This window comes from Gymnodraco acuticeps, unplaced genomic scaffold (genome assembly GCF_902827175.1).
Source record: "Gymnodraco acuticeps unplaced genomic scaffold, fGymAcu1.1, whole genome shotgun sequence".
NCBI lineage: Eukaryota > Metazoa > Chordata > Actinopteri > Perciformes > Bathydraconidae > Gymnodraco > Gymnodraco acuticeps.
The window spans coordinates 3,319,250-3,340,705 of record NW_022989768.1 but is presented as its reverse complement, the minus strand read 5'-3'; the positions used below and the strand labels follow the sequence as shown (position 1 = coordinate 3,340,705).

The following is a 21,456-nucleotide window of genomic DNA, read 5'->3' as shown; positions in this document are numbered from 1 at the left end:
GCAGTGTTTGAAGTGGTGGGAAAACGAAACCTCTGGTTGTACATTAGCATGTAGAGCCAGAGGATACGCTGATGTAAATTTCAGTTTCTCTGGCACTTGAGCTGGTGGTTTCGCACACGCTGCAGAACAGTGGATTATCATGCAGAGTTCACAGTTTGAGTCTTGAACCCAGCTGCAGTACCAGTGTTTTGTTATTCCACTTGACATAATTGTCGGAAGTTCATTTCAACATTGCCTTATCCCGTTAAAAAATAAGACATTATGTCAAAATTAATGAATATCATTAAAGGAATCTCACGGTGAAGTCCGAGTAAACTGAATGAGGTCATGAGTTGTTGTATAAGTTATCCATACTTATTTTTACATATTCAACATTTACCAGCATTATATGGTTTTGTTAAATGTGTGGTATAGTTGACAATTTGGAATTGTTTCATGATTGTATATCTATCAACCACATCAGGGATGTTAAAATCAAACAAAATTAATAATAAATGTAACTACTTCTCTATTTGTGTTCCTTTCTTACTTCACTGGACCTCAAATGTACTTGTATTGCATTTAAATAAATGTAAATGTATTATTTAAAATGACCTCAACTCATCCTGAATCAATTATTAAATATGAAAAGAAATAGTCCTGAAATGTTAATCTTGACATTCTTGCAATCAGAGATTCTGCTGCATTTTTTATGATTTGAATCTGTCAAACAGATTCTTGTATTCCTTCAATATATACAGTTTAAGGCGCCGTCACTATGAACGAAATAGGCTACATGTGAACTGATTCATCTTCATTATGGTTAAGTAATATTATCACAGCGGGATTATGTATTTGTAGATGTAGACAGAATACCCAACAAGGAGGAGAGTATGGTTTGTTAGCAAGCAGGAAACGTAAAATGAAGGGAGGAGAAATATTTCTTCCCAACCCTTACCCATGTGCACTGATACACATGGGATCCTGTGTGTTCGATTCAGTGACACTGCAGTCGTGTTAAGTTACTGCTGATGAAAACGCAACATTTCCTGATTTTGCAGCTTCATAAAATAAGCTTTTAAGATAACAAATTAACAGGGAACTTTAATTGTGGAGAATTTATTGGACATTAAAAGTGTTTTTTTTTTTACCTCTGTAAAGCCAATCCTTGACCATCAGTCACAACAATCTATCAGCCCGCTGCTTTTAACCATCATTGACTTGAGACAGCAGGGCCGGACTGGGACAATAAGTCAGGCCGGGAATTATACACCCAGCCAGGCCACTACCAGTTTTTTGTGCCATTTTGCTAGATTTATTTGTCAATATTTACAGCGTTGCTGCCCGTAGTGATAGCCCTCTAAATCTACTACCCAAAAATAAACATATGGACATGGGTTACTATTTAAAAAAATGTGCAAATCTATTTAGGAACCTATGTGACCATATTTGAAGTGGGGGTGGACCTCAAATCCTATAGGGGGGTCCGGGGGCATGCTCCCCCGGTAAGATTTGTTTTTAAATGTTGGACTTAAATGCATCAATCTGGTGCACTTTGAGGGGGAAAGAGACTACACCCATATGAAACATAACTGTATACATTTAAATAATCATAAAATCATAAGAACATGGCCATAACCAATAACATACCATATCCAATATGAAAAAACATTGAAACTTGTTTATTTATTTGTTTTTGGTTCATTTATAGTTGTGAGTGTGTCTGTGCTCCTGAACCAGCCTCTCCTGTCTCCCTCCTCTCCTCCCTTCTCCTCTTTGAGGCAGCAGCAAAGACTAGTTTTAGCTCTCAACAAGTTTTAATAGTTTATCTTACCTTTTTTCACCTAGTTAACGTTTTTTTTTTTTTATTAGTCATGCATATTTTACTAATCACTCCCCCCTCAAATGGAAATATGTGTTTACATAAATGGTGACCAAACCGTTTGAGACCCACTGGGATAACTTAGACTAAGTTAACTATCTAAACACTGAGAGTCCTTTACCTCACCTGAGCTGAGGTTATCAGTTTCTCAGTCTGACAGGAGAGGACTCTCCCTCCACCTTGTTGTTGAAAAAGCTCCTTATATCCGTTAGCGCAGCTAGCTAGCACCAGATGCTAACAACAACAATACACGTAACCGGTGCGCGTGCTTTATCTCACTCGCTCGTGCCACACACATAACACACACCCTCCCGAGCTTGAATGACACACAGAGACCAATCGAGGGCATTAGTATGATCTGTATGAAAGTGGCCATGTCGGCAGGCCACATTATGTAAACAGCCAGTCACCCTCTGTGAGGCAGAGTCAGACCCACATTTGCGCAGCGTTGCGTTCACAATACATACATAAAAAAAAAATGCCTCAGTCCAGCAGGCCACTTAACAGGCCAGGCCATCGGGAAACCTCCCGGTCCTCCCGATGGCCAGTCCGGGCCTGTGAGACAGGACCATCATCTGTTAAACCCCCACCTCAAGCACGTTGCCTGTTTGATGAAGATTCCAAACCGAGGTAGGCCAAGCAAGCAGAATTGTAGAAAAGGGCTTTAGTGGCCTTTTTTTCTAAAAAGGGGGAGAAATGTCAGGTTAAAATGTTGGTAAGCTCTACAGTCTGATGTTTGACATTCAATAGCATACCACAGAGGTTGGCAGTCAACAGAACTGAAATATCAGTTCATCTTTAAGGAAAGTTCGAAGACATTTGTTATAAAGTCTTCTTTTTTAATGATGTTACACAAGGTGTGAGCTGAATCAATAATTAAGTATAATAGGTCTGCTAGTCACATGGTGAATTATGGTATGTTACGTTTCACATACTCTTCTGACAATACAAAGCCATTGAAGCATTTTTCAAACACAACATAGGCTCATAGGCCAACTACCTTGGTGGACAGATAAATTGTTTCCGGGAGGAACTGATGCATCTGGCAATAACAGTGGGTGCTCAGAATGATAAGGTATGGTGTCTATGCCTAGAAATTATGAATATATTGTTACAGTATGCAAGCAGAACCTTTACATTAATCATTCATGATTCTTGTGGCCCATTACTTCTCCTATTAAATTATTAATGCTTTGGACCAACTTTTTTCACATAATCAAGTACTTATTGTTGGCTGCTATATATTGCTTCTATATATGCAAAGAGAGCCATAAAATGAGACATAAAAGTACAACAACAGACACTTCATTACATTAAACCAGGCTTTTGTGCTTTGAAAGCATATTATCTGGTTTATATTGCAGGGCATAAGATACTGTAAATATCAGCACATTGACCCAGCTGTTTGTCTTCTCTTCCCTCCCTTATTTCCCCAAATCATCCATCTATCTAGAGTTTTTCTTGGAGCTGCTGGACAATTCTGAGAAGTCTCTCAACAGTATGTTCACACGGACGTACGGGAAGCTGTACATGCAGAACTCGGAGGTGTTCCAGGATCTGTTCACTGAGCTAAAGCGCTACTACACGGGGGGCAACGTCAACCTGGAGGAGATGCTCAATGACTTCTGGTCCAGGCTGCTGGAGCGCATGTTCCAGTTACTCAACTCCCAGTACCACTTCACAGACGACTACCTGGAATGCGTCAGTAAATACACAGATCAGCTGAAGCCCTTTGGAGATGTGCCCAGGAAGCTGAAGGCCCAGGTCACCAGGGCCTTCATCGCTGCACGGACATTTGTCCAGGGGCTAATGGTGGGCCGGGAGGTTGCCAACAGGGTCGCCAAGGTGAGTTACATTTTCTTAGCTGTTTGTTGTGTGGCTTTGTGATCCGGTGCTGTTGGGCAGTGTTGTATTTTCAGATGTTGTATACAGTTCTGCAAATAGCTTTTAAGAAGATATGTCTCTTCTATAACGTGATTGTTTTTAAAGATTTCAATCATTCTAGTCCTTCCTTGGTGTTTTTTCTAATTGAAAAATATGGTTTGAGGATTTAAACATTCATATAATGCTCTTTTCTTCTGTACTGTATCAAAGTATGGGCACAGTACCAATGGTATATCCACCTACAACTTTTTATTTATCTGCATTATTCATACTTTCATTGTTTGAAACCTCTTCACTGGACTTTTCCTGGATTGGATTAGTTGCATCTGAATGATTTAATAAAAGCCCAGAATTATAAACAATATGTTGATTCCATATGAGGATTTTTTTTAAGATGCACTTGATCTCTGGTTATGAGTTCCAGTACCAGATTGTTTTTCACAGTACACAGTGTGCTAGTAGTCTCATTTCAGAAGAAGCAACCGCAGAGAGTAAAGCTTTGCAAAAGAGTGAAGATTAAAGCATATATCCCCCGAGATTGGTGATGCGGTTTTGTTTGCTGTTTTTCTATTTGCTATTCTCAATGTGTTTTTGGACATTCATTTTTAGGAAAACTAGTGAAATTTTTAATGGTAACAAATAAATAAGGCAATATAAAATGTTTTTTCTTTCCTGTTGCTCATAGTTTGTTTTGAGAAATTGGTTGATTTGATTCTGAAAAAATATGTTTTTAGAGCATTATCAAACACTGCAGATTAGAAATGTGTTTTCCAAGGCTTAGCGGATATGTTTTCTAATTCCATGTTAAACACAGTAAATTACGCAACAGTTTTTCATCTACGTCTAAACTGTAAAAATGATATAACCAAAGCTGTTTACTTTTGGTGGTGCAATGCATTGCTCAGCTTTATGAAATAGATGCAAGAACTGGCAAACATGATAAAACTGGTAGGCAGACTTATTTATGGCCAAATGTCATCATCACAAATATATACAGCATGAATGTTTTATACAGAGTGGGTTTCCTGTGACACTAAGCAAAAATAAGGGATGGATTTTTAAGTTATGATATCATAACTTTGATATATGAACACAAATATATGTATATTCAAAATATAGTTTACTGTATATCAACAATGATTTGTCATTATTCATTCAATTGGTGATTATATTGATTGCAGGAGACCAATTGATATCCTATGAAATGTGAGATTCCTTATCTCAGTTTCTCAGACTCTATGGTACGGTGGCCCTGAAGTGCAAGACACCACAGCATTTCAGAAAACACAACAGCATTTCAGAAAACACTACAGCATTTCACAAAACGCCACAGCATTTCACAAAACGCCACAGCATTTCACAAAACACAACAGCATTTCAGAAAACACTACAGCATTTCACAAAACGCCACAGCATTTCACAAAACACTACAGCATTTCACAAAACGCCACAGCATTTCACAAAACACCACAGCATTTCACAAAACACCGCAGCATTTCACAAAACACCACAGCATTTCACATTGGACGGAAAGGGTATTCCTTAGGGAGAACACTTATTGTTTGTGATTGGACAGAACCAGCCAGGAAACACTGCTGTGATTGGTTGTTTTTGCTGCCAATCAAGAAATGACGCTTCGTGATTGGCCCAACACATCAGCCGTTAGCTGTTAGCACACACTCAGAGCTCACAGCTCCTCATATCTGTTCAGAAACTGGACAAAAGTTAAACATATACAAAACACAGACTGTCTATGTCATGGCGATTACAGTCGCTGCTTTATTTATGTCTGTATGATGTTGTTGTGAGTGTGGACGGAGCAGCTACAGGTTAGTTTAGCCTGATCGATCCGATTCCGATAGGATTTACATGGAGATACGCCCCGCCCCCTCTCCAGCGTCTTTTTTGAATGACAGGAGTAAACACAGAATTAATGCTTTATTAATTCATGGTTTTTAAGGGGCTTATCTCCATGTAAATACTATGGTAGACTACCCAATATTCGCATCGCTCTAATCGCTCGAGTTTCACCGCGGCTGTCAGCTGTGTTTGCTCCTGTCATTCAAACAAGAGGCGCTGGAGAGGGGGCGGGGCGTATATCCATGTCAATTCTATGGGAGATACCAACTACAACAACATGAACATATTTGACCGTGATTTAATTGTAATACACGTTTCAAAGTGATGCCGAAGTAACTACATACTGATAACGGTTAGTAAAAACCATGAATTAACGCTTTGACAAGTCTGCAGACTAGACGGCAGGCGAAAAGCTTTTAAAATGCGTGTTTTCTGAATGGAATCGGATCCATCAGGCTAAACTATCCTGTAGCTGCTCCGTCCACACTCACAACAACGTGATACAGACATAAATAAAGCAGCGACTGTATTCGCCATGACATAGACAGTCTGTGGTTTGTACATGTTTAACTTTTGTCCAGTTTCTGAACAGATATGAGGAGCTGTGAGCTCTAGTGTGTGCTAACGGCTGATGTATTGGGAGGGACCGGTTGGGACATATTGCGCTGTCGGACGTTGACCAATCACGAAGCGTCATTTCTTCACTGGCAGCAAAAACAACCAATCACAGCAGTGCTTCTCTGGCTGGCTCTGTCCAATCATAAACAAGAAGGGTTCTCTCTAAAGGAATACCCTTTCCGTCCAATGTGAAATGCTGTGGTGTTTTCTGAAATGCTGCGGCGTTTTCTGAAATGCTGTAGTGTTTTGTGAAATGCTGTTGTTTTTCTGAAATGCTGTTGTGTTTTGTGAAATGCTGCGGTGTCTTGCACTTCAGGGCCACCGTACTATGGTAATGTTTTAAAAAATGTCTTGTTTGATCAGAGCAATAGTCTAAAACCCAATGTTATTTTATTTACATGATTATATACTTCAACTAAATATTTGCTAATTATTTGATCAGCAGTTCAACCAACAATACAGAGAATATTAACACTTTTTCCGTCAACAATTTCTGTAACTTGTACTTTTGAGACTCTTTCCAAAATTATCCTTTAAAATAATAACTTACTACACCCGAAGTAAAGTGTTGAATTTAATGTTGAAACTGTAGAAATTATTGTATGTGTCAACAATACATGAATTTAAATGGAATTATGTTAGCGCAATTTAACGCACAAGGACATGAACACGTACATTCAAATACTTAATTTAGTTTTTCTCTCGTCCCTAGACCAGACATTTAGCCATTTCCAACTTTGATTGTGTCTAAAATTGAACCATCAGCTTGATATACTATCAGCCTCCTGCCACCCACTGTCCTCACAAAATTCTGGATCATTGTTGGAATTTACGTAATAGTAGAGTGCCATATCCTTCCCGCCGAACACTGCTGCGGTATATCATCACTGAAGAGTCAATCATATCAAATTGGTTTGTTATTGTCTTGCCACTGAGCTTGCCGTCCACTGTCCCTCAGTGGCATTTCAGCCATTTCCGATAAAGATTTAAAATTAGCACCTCTATACATCTGTCCTCGGCTTTAAAATGCAACCTCACTCTGGATCAAATCCAATATTCCTTGCTTCCTCATCAATTATGAAGTGGAGCCAGGAAACGCTGTGGTGTTGTTGAAGGCTGTCAGGATAGTGCACCACCATAGAACTGAAGGTGAAAAGTTGCTTGACATGACAAATCACCTTGACCTAAGAATCACCCTGCATACTTGCTGCTTTCAGCGACAGAAAGCCACTTGCATCCCCCTCAAAACAGCCTTAGAGTACAAACCAATTTCTCACTTCTTAGGTGTAAACACAGCACTATATATATATCAATTTCACATCCAATAACAACTGAGATGTATGTGCTTTTAGCTGGAGCGCTACATTTGTGCAGTGTTATAGCTGCAAAAATTACTCTAGAAATCACTTTTTTGCAGTTTTTTTAGAAATCATACAAGAGCAAATAGTAGTTAGATTTGTGTTAAAATGTACTATTACTCCACTTCAAGTTAAAGTCCAGCCATTTGAAAACAAAAGTATTTACAGGTAATTTGTATCAATGGTAAAAGGACTCAATATGCAAAATGTATGTTCTCCCTATAAACTACTTCTCCAGCCCCAGGTTGTCAAATGTGAGGCTTTTCTCTGATTTAAATCATTTCATAGAAAATGAGTGTGGACTGTTGGTTGGACAAAACAGTAGAATTGAGGCATCACATTGAAATCTGTATTAAAATGTAAAATATTTTATAAATATTATTGCTGGATTAATAACTGTTAATGGATTTTGGATCAATCTCATCACAAATTCTTCCTAGTATTGAAGAAGGCCCAGGAGTCGTGAAATAAAAACAACCTGAGGGAAAGCCTGAAGGGAATTTCCTCATATTTGGTGCAATGGTCCACTTGGACAGATAAACTGGCCATAACTCAATAATTCATATGCTAATTATAATTTCACAGAATAGGATAACAAAATGATGTGATAACATTTTGGAAAGTAATGAATGTAAACTCCAACTTGACTGGTTGGTAAAGGCATTAAAAACCTTGAGGCGATAATTCTAGTATTTTTTTGCACTTAAAGGACTTCTTATCCATGTCCACTTAGAAGAGTGGAGATTGAGATTGAAATATTCTTTTTGACCTTGGATCACCTGACCTTCTTTTTTGACCTTCTACTGCTGCCAATTTTCTGAACAATTATATTTTATCTCATTAATTATACATAAGGCACCTTTGGGGTCTGCATCAATCAAAAATCTTCTCAGTTTATTTTCCCCTTTCACCATAACCATAAAGGTACATCTTCAAAACTACAACATCCATTTCATTATTTTAATTTAGGAAGTTAAATGTCCACATGTCAAATGTCCTTGGGCAAGATACTGAACCTCAATGTGCTCCCAATTCCACAACCATCAGTGTGTGAGAGTGCCTGAATGAGCATTAGATTAGATCCTGATGAGCAGTTTGGCCCCTAGTATGACAACCCCACCATCAGTGAAAGAATGTGTGTGTGAATTGGAAAATGTTGGCATGTCAGTGGTGGGAAAACTAGAAAGGAACTATATACATGAACGTTTCTTTAATATTTACTAACCAATGAGAAAAGGTATAACAAGGTGCATCAAATATGATCTTTTACCCACCATTTATATAACAAATTCATAATGTACATCGCCTATGGTGAGTGGCTCTAACAAGGTACTGTCAAGGCTCTTACTCAAATATCCAAATCAGCCGTGAAATCCAGAGATTTTCATATGACAAAATGTGCCTTTTATTAATGTTTAAACCATCTGTCTGTTCAATGTTCCATGTTACTTTAAAACAGGATGGTGCACTGATGATGATGAGCCATACATAATTACTGCTAACAGACGGCTCTGCATGCAGTCAAGTCGGAACAGGAGGGATATCATTCCATAAAACGAGATGTAACTCGACTTGCACTGAACAGTTTCCCGCACCCCAATCCTGGATTAAGAGCCAAATCTCTTTGGATTACAGTTTATGATGACCATTAAGAGTTTTATCCTGGGAGTACTTAAAACACAGTCCAACCGACCTGTTCAGAGAAGATTGCAGGGATTTGGCCCTTTTGAAAGGTTTTGAGTTCAGGCATTTGGAGCACTTATATCTGACGCTGCATGTTCACAGGAAGCCAGACTGGTCCATGATGCATATTTAGTTCTGATGTTGTAAGTATGTAAGGTATTGTGTACTGAGGGATTTGTTTTCCTGATGGCTTACACTGTCATGTTGATCTCATTATACACTCATGTCCTACCATGAACTGTCAGATAATTTGACATTAAGCTTCAAGGCAGTTTATAATCTTTACACAACATATACCTTAGATTACTGCTCTTCCAGAAATAGTCCATTCTAACATTTGATAAATACCACAACCAATGTGGTTTTCTTTGCTGTTTAATGTACTCAATGCCATATGGCATTTTAACGCACTTACTGTCGAAGCAAATCAGTCAAATGCATTCAACCCTTAATAATAAATGCTCAGACAGCAGTGTCACACAAAGTCGTTACTTTGAATTTTTTAACAAAACTAGTTTGAAACCTAGTAAATGGTTTGATCGCATTCGTTCGATGGCCAAACTGCCAAACACGAGGCTTCCAATTCGTAGTACTCCAAACAAAAGGGGACTAAACGCTGATTATCTCCACTTCTTATACAGTTTATCATTAACACCCTACAATTATAGTTTTCAAACAATATAATCAAATCAAACCACTGTATATTTACAGTTTGAAACACATTCACAGACACATTCAGGAAAAAATATAAATACATTAAATTAGAGTAGTGGCATTTAAGATTGCAATATATATTTGATCTCCTAATGTTGAGCTCTGTGGGCAGGGTGGTGAATGTACTGAGGAAAGGGATCAGATGAGTGAAAGCATAATGCAAAGAGGTGAAACACTATCACACTTATTCATTATGGAAGTGCAACGGCCAGTGGGTTAACCTGATCGCTCACAGAGAACATTTGCTACGAATGAAAATAAATAAAAATGAATGGGACTAAAGTGATGAAACGCCTAAAGATGGCTTACATTGCACACTTTTATATATTCCCTTTGTTGGTACTAAACTCTGCTAAAAAGCTAGTAACTGCATGAGTATTGTATGAACAAATAGCTGTCTCAATTACGTTCTACATGCCAAGTGTATGTAGTATACTGTATACTAATTTACTGAATCAGTAGACTCTCTTTTCTGTTTACAAAAATCAAAAACTGTAACCTTGAATTACAAACTTTAGCCATAGAAAGCTAAATGTTTATTTTGGTGATGTATTATTATAGATTCTGTAGATGTCCCACCACTGCCTGCAGTTTATCTTAATTGTATTGCAGCTGTGAACAGCTTCCTTTGTGCAATACATTGTGGCAGAATAGGGTTAATTTAAAAGCACTTTTCACCCATTTTTCATTTGACTCTGCACTTAAATGAAAGAAAATAGTGTTTCAAATGTATTTTTGCTCAAATAATATAATAGAAAAATATACATAATATATAACAAGAGGTAGCAGTTCAATCGTTATACTGTAGTGGTCATATTCAGCCAATCATTTATGGGTTGTGGTTTTTTGCTGTCAGCTGTCAAGTCATCATATTTTGTTAAATAACTGTTCAAAAATAGCTGGTATACCGTACTCAATAGGATAAAGCACATTATCATGAGTTATTTTTCCTTTGGATTCTTATGAAATACAGTGCAGCTGCAAAAATAAGTTTGATTAATCCATCGCCATAAAAAAAATTAAATGGAAGTATTGGATTAATCATTTAAGTCATTTTCTGAGAAAGGATTCCAAACCGTCTCCAGTTTCCATCAGAGTAAAGATTTGCTGCTCTTCGTTAAATCCTTGTTAACTGAATAGTTCAATCAATCAATCAATGTTTATTTATATAGCCCAATATCACAAATCACATTTGTCTCAGTGGACTTCACGGTTTGTACAGAATATCAGTATGACAATACGACACCCTCTGTCCTTAGACCCTCACATCGTACAAGGAAAAACTTCCGGAGAAAACCCACATTTTAAAGGGAAAAATGGGAGAAACCTCAGGGAGAGCAACAGAGGAGGGATCCCTCTTCCAGGACGGACAGACGTGCAATAGATGCCGTGTGTAAATTGAAAAGATAATACATTTGCAACATAGGTAGTCCAAATGTTTGGAAATGCGTGTGTCTATAATAAGATAAATCCACAAGGATATCCATCCAGGACTCATGATCCAGGACCACAGCAACAGGCACAGCCACGACTCAAGATACAGGGCTCGCGATCCAGGACTCAGGACCACAGCAACACGATCAGCCATGCCTCCGGATCCCGGCGTATATAGACACCAAAAAGAAATTTGGGGAAGCTGGGTTAATCGGAACATGAGAGTACACAGGTACAGACAGAGAGAAGGAAGAAGTAAGATGTCCCCCGACAAACTAAGCCTAAAGCAGCAAAACTAGGGGCTGAATCTAATCAGCCCTAACTATAAGCTTTATCAAAAAGGAAGGTCTTAAGCGCACTCTTAAAAACGGATAGGGTGTCTGCCGCCCGAACACAAACTGGAAGCTGATTCCACAAATGTGGAGCTTGATAAGAAAAGGCTCTGGTTCCCATTGTACTTTTAGAGACTCTAGGAACAACCAACAACCCTTCATTCTTGGAACGCAATGCCCTAGTAGGACAGTAGGGTATAATGAGTTCTTTAAGGTAAGATGGCGCCTGCCCATTAAGGGCTTTGTAGGCGAGAATAATAATAAATGATATCCTGTGTTCTATAGGGAGCCAGTGTAAGGCAGCCAGAACAGGAGTAATGTGGTCCCTTTTCCTAACTCTGGTTAGTACACGTGCTGCAGCATTTTGAATCATAGTTGTGGGTTTTGGATTGTTTGTCGATAATGTATTTTATGTTCTTGCACTATAGAAAGTCTAATGGTTAGGTGACTCAGATCATATGGATGAAAAATGAACAACAACATTAATAGATTATTCCATAATGAAAAAGTGTTAGCTGAGTAAAAAAAAATACAAATCCACTTAATGAATTGCTGATACTGTAAAGGCAAGGCAAGGCAAGTTTATTTATATAGCACCTTTCAACACAAGGCAATTCAAAGTGCTTTACAAAAAACGAAAGACATTAAGAAAATGGCATTTAAAATCAGTCATTAAAAAGAAAAGCTAATAAAATAAACATTAAAAGAAAAAAATACATGGATAAAAGTTACAGTGCAGTTTAAGATGCGGCAAAAAGAAAAGTCTTTAGTCTGGATTTAAAAGTAGTAAGAGTTGCAGCGGACCTGCAGGTTTCTGGGAGTTTGTTCCAGATATTTGGAGCATAATAACTGAACGCTGCTTTTCCATGTTTAGTTCTGACTCTGGGGACAGAAAGCTGACCAGTCCCTGAAGACCTGAGAGATCTGGATGGTTCATAATTTAGCAGTAGGTCAGAAATGTATTTTGGGCCTAAACCATTCAAAGCTTTATAAACCAGCAGCAGTATTTTGAAATCTATTCTTTGACACACAGGAAGCCAGTGTATAGACTTCAGAACAGGAGTGATGTGATCCATTTTCTTAGTGTTAGTGAGGACTCGAGCAGCAGCGTTCTGAATTAGCTGCAGCTTTCTAATAGATTTTTTAGTGAGACCTGTGAAGACACCATTGCAGTAGTCCAGTCTACTGAAGATAAAAGCATGGACTAGTTTTTCCAAATCCTGCTGTGACATTAGTCTTTTAATCCTAGATATATTCTTTAGGTGATAGTAGCCTGATTTAGTAACTGTTTTAATGTGACTGTTGAAACTCAGGTCAGAGTCCATGACTACTACAATGCTCTTTGAGACCGCAATGCAATGCCAAAGGAACTGGTTGCGGTATTTTTGTATGTACAAATCCTATCACTCGCTAAAGAGATACACTCTACTAATTTCTTCATTTAATCAAAGAACTGAGAATATAAAGTGTCGTTTATATGGGATCTAGTAGAGTCTCATATTTAAGTATCTGTATTTATGGTGAGTATTACAGAAAGTAGACTATAACAGTTTGTTACGAACTCAGGCACTTAGGAGGTAGGACCCAATTGCAAGACCCGGGAGACAGAGGTAAAGTATTTGTAAGATACTTTATTTTCCAAAACAGCATTGAACAACAAAAAAAGGTAACTATCAAATCTCTAGCCGAGATGACAAAAATAGAGAACAAAAAATGAAAGCGCTCACGTAGTGAGAAATCAAACTTTTCAAAAGCACAAGGAGCATAGACCTGACCATAGCAAGAGACGAAACGAACTGACACTGAACACTGGGAGACAGGGGAATTTAAACACAGGGTAACAAGACACAGGTGGGAACAATCAGGGGCGGGGCTGACGCTGATGAGCACAGGAGACACAGAAGGGATGACAGTATATATTGTGAGATTATTACGTTTCTAAGAGAAATTGATACATTTAAAATAATCTAGAGTTTTGGTTCTTTGTTTTGTTTATTGTTTTCTGCATATTCTCTTGTCCACACTCCAGTCCAGTTGGTGGTGGTAATGCACCTACAAGTTGGTTTGCCAACCGCCAATAAACACTAAAGAAGAAGAAGAAGGATGACAGGAATCAGGAAATTAGACACACCAGGGAAACTAACGACAGACAGGAAAACACGGGGAGAAAGACCAGACAATACACAGAGAGGAAAACATGACAAGGAGAACAGAAAAACACCCACTACCAGACACACAAACTTAAAACCGTGACACAGTTGGACAGCAGACTGCTCAGGGCTGATTAAGTGACCTCCTCTGACCGAGAGTATGGTTCACCCAGGCAAACTTGTCTGTCTCTCTTTCTCTCTCCCTGTCTTTGTCTGTCTCCTACTTGCTGGCTCACAGCTCACACAGCTTGCTGTGGATAAGGCCTCAGCCACAGTGCTGTGATGGCAGATGGCAACAAGCTCAAAAAGGTTGGCACATAATCGGGAAATGTGCTGCACCAAAGATGTCCTTTTTAATTAAAAGATTTTGATCTGTGGTGAACTCCAGAATGTTGGAAAAATGAGAGACAGCATGTGGTCGGAAATACAAGGGCATGATCTGAAAGGATAATAAATAAATATATTGTACATCTCTCTAAAGCAGGGGTGCCCAACCAGTCGATCGCGATCGACCGGTCGATCGCGGGGAGATTCCCAGTCGATCGCGAGATGTGTCTAAAAATAGAAATTAATGTCCTATAACATAAACTTCCAGAATAATGCACTTGAACGCATCAAAGCGTTGTGATTGGCCGGCGTGACCCCATGTGTCGGAGCGTGGCTGGTGGGCAGTGGGCGCTGACGTTGTCCGTGTCAAAAAAAAAAAAGTCCAAAATATATAACTTTCACTCCGAGCAGGAGAATGATTATTTTTGTATCTATTCCAATTCAAAGTCCATCTGTCTCTCATCTGCAATGCGAGCGTGGCTTTATCGAAGAAGGGTAATTTAGGAGCGGCATTTCAAAACAGTGCACAAACGCTACGAGACGGAACTCCCTCCTAATTCTGCCCTACACTCACAAAAGGGGAGGGGCCTGAAAAGACAGCTAAATGCACAGCAGTCCATTTTCACCAGGCCCAACAACAAGAGCAAGGCTGCTACCATAGCATCTTATCGTGTCAGTCACGTTCTTGAGAAACACATGAAGTCTTTCAAAGATGGCGAAGTTGTGAAAGAAGCATTCCTGGAGGCCGCCGACGCGCTTTTTGGGGACATTAAAAAATAACAGTAGCATTTCAACAGGTTTTTGATATAATAAAAACTCAAGTTAGATACCGTTATTAATCAGCTGTAAGTTTTAGTTTGTTTGAACTTAGTCATTATAATTATTGTACAAAATGGTATAAGAATGCAAACTTAAATTGATTATAGTCTATCATCAATTCAGGTTAAGAAGCTAGTGTTGCTTGCATCCTATTTTAAAGGCATTTATTTTTATACTCTACTAAAATGCAACAAAAAAATGGTTTGATTCTATTAATTTTGTCTTTTTTATTGCACTTAGGCAGCAGATTCCTGTGTAGCTTCAGATCTGAGTTGTCTTATTAGTAAGCCTAATTTATACTTTTGTAGCAACACTATTTTTATATAATGGCAAAGAAAGGGTTCAGAGTATTTTCTTTTTTTCCTGCGTCATATGTGGCAGCACTGTTCAATGTTTCTTGAAAACATTACCCACTGTAGTCTGTGACTTGAATAAACTCCAACTCTGTATCAACAACACTGTTGTGTAACTAAAGTTAAATACTTGTATGTGTGTAGATTAGAAAGAGGTAAAATAAAGGATCTGCAGTATTTTATGAAGTATTAATAGTACAAAGGTCAGTTTTATACAAGTAAAAGTGTGTATTTACCTGGTAGTAGGCTGTCAGTAATGGCTACGCCTCTCTATTTGGACTGGTAGATCTCGGCAGACTGGCAACTTTAAAAGTAGCTCTCGGTTCAAAAAAGGTTGGGCACCCCTGCTCTAAAGTATATGGTTTTTAAAGTCATACTGAAAAATCCAACAGATGCAGACGCAGTCAGCCTGATACTGAGTGGGAGGACTCTTAGAACACAATACAAGAGGACGGCAAATGGTAAAATATTTAAGAAAATATCCATCAAATTCTAAGATGTTCAAGAAAATATCTGTCTTAGGAGTGAAAATATGTCACATCAGTTGACTGTGCCAACCCGGATCACGTCTTATGACTACTTTTTTGCACCTTGACTTAAAGTATATGGCACCACATCTATATTTAACAAGCACTTAGAGTAGGTTGTCAGCACCGGTGTTGTGACATTTGTTCTGAGGTCTTTTGGCAGCCGCATGAGACCTGGTTACCCCTGACATTCAGGCTGGGCTGCAGACCTTCAGAGTCAGATGGACACAGGGTGAGTGCTCTGCTTGAATCTAGAGACGCCACGACAGATGGATAAGAATATAGTGTACTATATGCAGGACTTGTACCCACCAGAGATGCAGAGAGGCTCACGGTACTAAAGCTAGTCATCGAGCGGCCTGGTCTTTGCTTTTAACATGTTTGCACTTGTCTTGGTAAATTAAAGAAACAGTCCCAACTGCTCCTCCAGACATGCCACCTAGCATGGTACATGTCAGGGTAGATCAACGGTCACAGGCCGCCAAGTAGTACAGTGTTGTTTTATGGAGGCACAGCTGCTCACATGTGGATTATGTTGCCAGTCTCAGACATTCATTGATTTGACAGCAAGTGATTTTTAGTGCGGTCTCTCTGGAATAGTTTTTGGCTCCATCTTACCTCCAGCATGGTGAGTGGAGGGAGACTTTAAAGTTTAGCACAGTAAGGAGATGTAAAGTAGACTGTGTTTTATTATCAATGACAACCTAAATGCATTCATACACTCTCATATTGTATGCAGTTCTTCATCTTTGTATGACACCGTGCAGTATATCCCCGAGAAATACATTAAATGCGGCATTTTTTAGAAGTTAAACTTGCTAGAGGTGGCAGGTATATGGAACATCCGTGGCTATGTTTAGGCAGCTAAATTACTTGGTTAAGGTTATTATCTTCATGTTTGAAAGAAAGCAGTGTGAGAACAATGTTTGCAAGCCTTTGTAGCAGAGATGGTTCTTCACAAAAAATGATTCCTGTCATCCCAGATCCTATTTGCCCATAGTTTATTTTTCCTGACAGTATAACTGTTGGAATATACACATAAAACCCATGATCTATTAATATATTTATTTAGGTTCATCCTGGTCATAGCCTTTGTTTGAACCTGTCCTTCATTATCAATCTGGGATACAGTACATTGTTGCATAGAAGACGATGTTCCATTGTATGTGTATGCTGTCTGTGATACCAGCAATACTGACAGTCATGCCTGTGATTGGAGCCCCAATAATGTCTTTACCTTTGAAAAGTCTCCGACTTCAATGTTGCACTTGGTTTAAACTTTAAAAGGCCAAAATATGTTATTAACTTATCTCATGTGCAAGTTAAATATTATTTTAGGCACTAAAGGCATCTCCGAGTTAAATGCAATGTGAAACTATGATCTAAATAGAACTCTGGCCTCACAAAAGTGATAAGAAGCAATTGTGTTTCATGAGTTTCTTCAAAGATACACTATTATATTAAGCAAATTCAGAGTCAGACACACCATAAAACGTATTTTACTACATTACAGTTGAATGTGATGAAAGTAGATATTTAAAACTAAGTATGCATTGTCATACTTCTGTCTCATCATCACTCCAATTTGCTCTTTTTGTTTTATGATTAAATGAGCTTCTGTCGGTGCAGCAGAAGGCTTGTTTATGCAGGTCTACTGTTACCTTCTGTGAGCATATGCCAGCTAATGTTATGAATTTTCTCTAACCTAAGGAAGCAATGTCCTTGTTTTATTCCTACACCCGTTAATGTAAACCTTTTAGTTATAGGAAGAAACAAGTGAAGTTTTGACACAGATGTTTGGTGTGACCAGGCACATGTTTCTCTTGGTAGCAGATGGCAGTCTGATTTGCTCTGTGGCAGATCACTCATATTGCCATTGACGCTAATGGCTGTGGAATTGAGTGGGGACACTGGGGCTCCAATGCAGTCTTACATCCATGTCCAATCAGTGCAAAGCATCTCAGTCTGTCACAATAATTATGACAGAACTATTGAGACATGCTTTTTTTGCGACAGTCTCACTGTCCCACTAGTGTTCCCCTTGATTGGCCTTGGTGGCTCGCAAAGTCATTGTCATTTCTCACAACTTCATTACTTTGTGGCACAAAGCAATTTCCATCGTCTGTGCTCTTCCCACTCTGATACTCCTAAAGGGAGTTCACACCATATGTGCATGACAACACCCTGTCGGATAGACAAGGTGTTGTCTTCCAAGTGTCTTTCAGAGCTATCTCTCATTATTTTGGCAGTATGCCGCCATGTCCTTTGTTTTCTAATTTAGTTACCTTGGGTATGTCTCAATGCTGTTAGTGAATTCAGGTGAGTGTATTGGCCCCCGACTGTGGCCTTTTTTAGAATGAAATGAGAAGCAGCTGGCCTTATTATCGCTAATGCCCATTGCATTTATAATCTCACATTTTCAATCCTCAATAAAGTTAATGCTCACATCAGGAGTCTGGCTGAAATGCTGACTGCATCTTAAATTGCTCTTTTATAGCTGCATGCTAATGAGTAGCCAATGTTTATTTCTCCCCTTTTCTCGTTTGTGGGAAGATGTTTTCTTTACAAAACACAACAATTATTTATTTTTTATATTTAATCTTTATTTAATCAGGCAGTCTTCTTGATTAAGATATATTTAGCAGAACGTGATCAGCTAATGATGAACACAAAAGATCAGCAAAATATATAAAATGTGAAAGCAGTTTGTAGGATGCTACTTATACTACTTGATACTTCTACTTCACCACAGAGCAGAGAGATATTGTAATGTTGACTCAATTACATTTGTTTGACAGATGAGTTAACAGATCAAGACTTTATAGATAATCTGAAAAATAATTCCTTTATTTGTCCGCAACAGGACAATGTACATTATTACAACAGCAGATAGTGCAGATAAAGTGAGAAGAACAGACTTAAAAATGTAAAAATAACTTAGTATGTACATGTTATTAATAATAAAAGAACACAATAAGTAAAAAAACAAATAGCACCATGGTAAAACAGTAGCAGTATATCTGTTTTTAAAGAAAATGACTGTATAAAACTAAAGAGCTGGTTCTGTATGCTTTTACAGTAAAAAGCTACAACAATGCAAACCTTATAACAACAATTATGTTTAATATATAGTAGTTATTTTTCCGCATTATGAGGAACATTTAATCTCTAAGTATATTAAGCTAATCATACTTAGGTTATTTTCATTATAGGACTTTAGAAAGGGAGTACTTATATTGAAGGAATCCTTCCTGCACTGCTTGAAAACTCAAAGCAACCGGCACACAAACACATGCTCTCCATGTGGTGTTATCATAGCACTTAAACATCAGATGAGTAGATTAGTTTAATCTCACTTTGGATCTGAGGCATTTTGCACGCCAGTCCCACACTCAGCCAGCTGTGAAATATTCCATCCACTCCACTGTAAATAAATGCTAACAAGATTATCAGATTACCCTTCATCCAGGGCATACGGCGACGGCTGGATACAGTCACTGCAAAGATGTAAAAGTTCCCTGTAAGATAATTGCGTTAGAAAGTACACTTTTAATGCACATTTTTCTCAAGCCTCACAAGGCTGAAGGCAGCTTAAAACATTTGTCCTATGTGCAGTATGAAATACCTTTGTTTGGTTGCCCCTAAAAAGCCACACTGAATGTTAAGAGACAGAACAGATTTATAGTAAAAAAGACTCTCCCAGTGTTTGTCTTTTAAATATGCTATCTAGAAACTGGGCCAAGTTTAATTGAATTGACAGAAAAAAATGAATCCCAGAAATTAGAGATGTCTTTCCAACGCAGGACATTTGTAATGGTGTGCTGATGTAGAGTAGATGTAACAGTATACTATCAATTCATTAGGCTCTTCTATAATGCTGCAATCATTTATACTATAGCAGTGGAACTGTGAATTTATTATAGGAATAAATTCCAAAGTCATCCTGTGGACTAGGTTTTGTTTTACGATAGAGGTTTAAACTGGATTTTATGTCCTTCACTAGGTGCAGTCACTGTGTGTGGCTGAACCAAAAGAGGAAACAAAAGGAACAAACTCTTCCTCTCTTCTTTGCCTGTCTCTATAACAAATATATGTATATGCAAATTAGCCTGTGAAATCAAATGAACCAAATAGCTTGATAGGAAAATGTTATATCTAATCCGCGGGTTTTGAGTCATTGAGAGAAAGCGATTGCCTGAGATTCATGGGGATGCGGGTGGAAGGTGAAGTGCAATCTAAAAACTGTCTTGTCCTCAGCTGTGTTACAGTACCCTGGTGAATTGCATGTAGCAGTGAGATTTAACTCATGGATTTTTTATGTGAGATAGATTTTGTCAATACAAACGGCAGACAAAGAATTATCAGGCTGAAAAGCAAGCGATGTAAATCAGTTAAATAATGCATGAAAGGGCAAAACTTAATTTTGTTTTGGCTGTTTTTACTCTCTGCTAACAAAATATCAGATGCTTTTGAAGAAAGACAAAAAATATCCTAAAGCTTATCAATTGAAAGTGAGAAACGCTTTGGAAAATAAGATGCAGCCCTTTTCAAAGCAAGCACTATGATTGGCATGAAGTTGGTCCGTTTCTCTGTCCAAATGTGGCGGTAACACCTGCCTGTTCCCTCTGTGTGTCTGCTAGTGACTTGTCCGGTTTCCTCTCCGTCTGTTTCATCTGTATCCGTCTCTGTTTTCCATGGTGTGTATTTCTCTGCGTCCTTGGCAGCGTCTTTGGCTCTCTAAACAGCCGGTTCTTTCTCTGTTGGCTCTTCTCTTTCCTTCTTTGTTGTATCCCTCCAGCACTGCCTGTGAATAAGAACATGTAGACATTTAAAGCTAGTTATAGCTGGAATGCAGGACTTTTACAGGAACGTCCGTTACATTCAACCCCTCTGCCAAACGAGTTCACACAGCGGAAAGCTGTCTGTATTTCGCGGTTTAGAGTATAGTGTCTGTGGCAACTGTCCTGCGTTGGCACACTCAGGCCTGTAAGTGAGCTCGCTTCTTCTCCCCCGCTCTTCTCAAGTCTTCCCATGCAAATAGTTTGTCTTAAATCTTCCTCTGAACATAAAGTTTCTTATTTATTTTCGAGCATCCACTCCAGAAACTTAGCTTCAGCCACACCTAGCACACCACTCCTAGCTGCTGCTCCGTCACTGTGCTCTCTCCCATCTGGTAGGCTAATTACTCTCACCGCTAGCAAGGGAGACAGAGGTTCCGCACTCCAGCTTTCATATTATGCATACAATCAAATGACTGTGAATGCAGCCATGCGGCCTGAAAGCAGACACTTACAGAACTTTAAAAAAAAAAATATTAATTAGCCTATTGATAAATATATGGAGACACTAAACATGAGGTAGCCTACCCCAATTCAACCATTATAAACATTACTTTAACGTTTAATAAACAGTTTATAGCACACTATGAAGTCGTCAAGGCAAATATAAGTGTTGTGATCTGTTTAGAAGTGAAGGCTGAGGGTTGAACAAATAATACATATGTTTATATATTGAGAAAACGTTTTCACAGTTGTGA

General features: G+C 38.5%; 1 protein-coding gene across 2 annotated transcripts in view; it reads left to right on the top strand.

The window, feature by feature from the left end:
- The window catches only part of gpc6a (glypican 6a), a 185,205-nt gene that overhangs the window by 61,863 nt on the left and 101,886 nt on the right, over positions 1 to 21,456 (top strand). For both annotated transcript variants that reach the window (XM_034219617.1, XM_034219606.1), the window contains exon 3: positions 3,315 to 3,706. In XM_034219617.1, the coding sequence (XP_034075508.1) occupies positions 3,315 to 3,706 (392 nt within the window). The remainder of the gene's footprint in view (positions 1 to 3,314; positions 3,707 to 21,456) is intronic.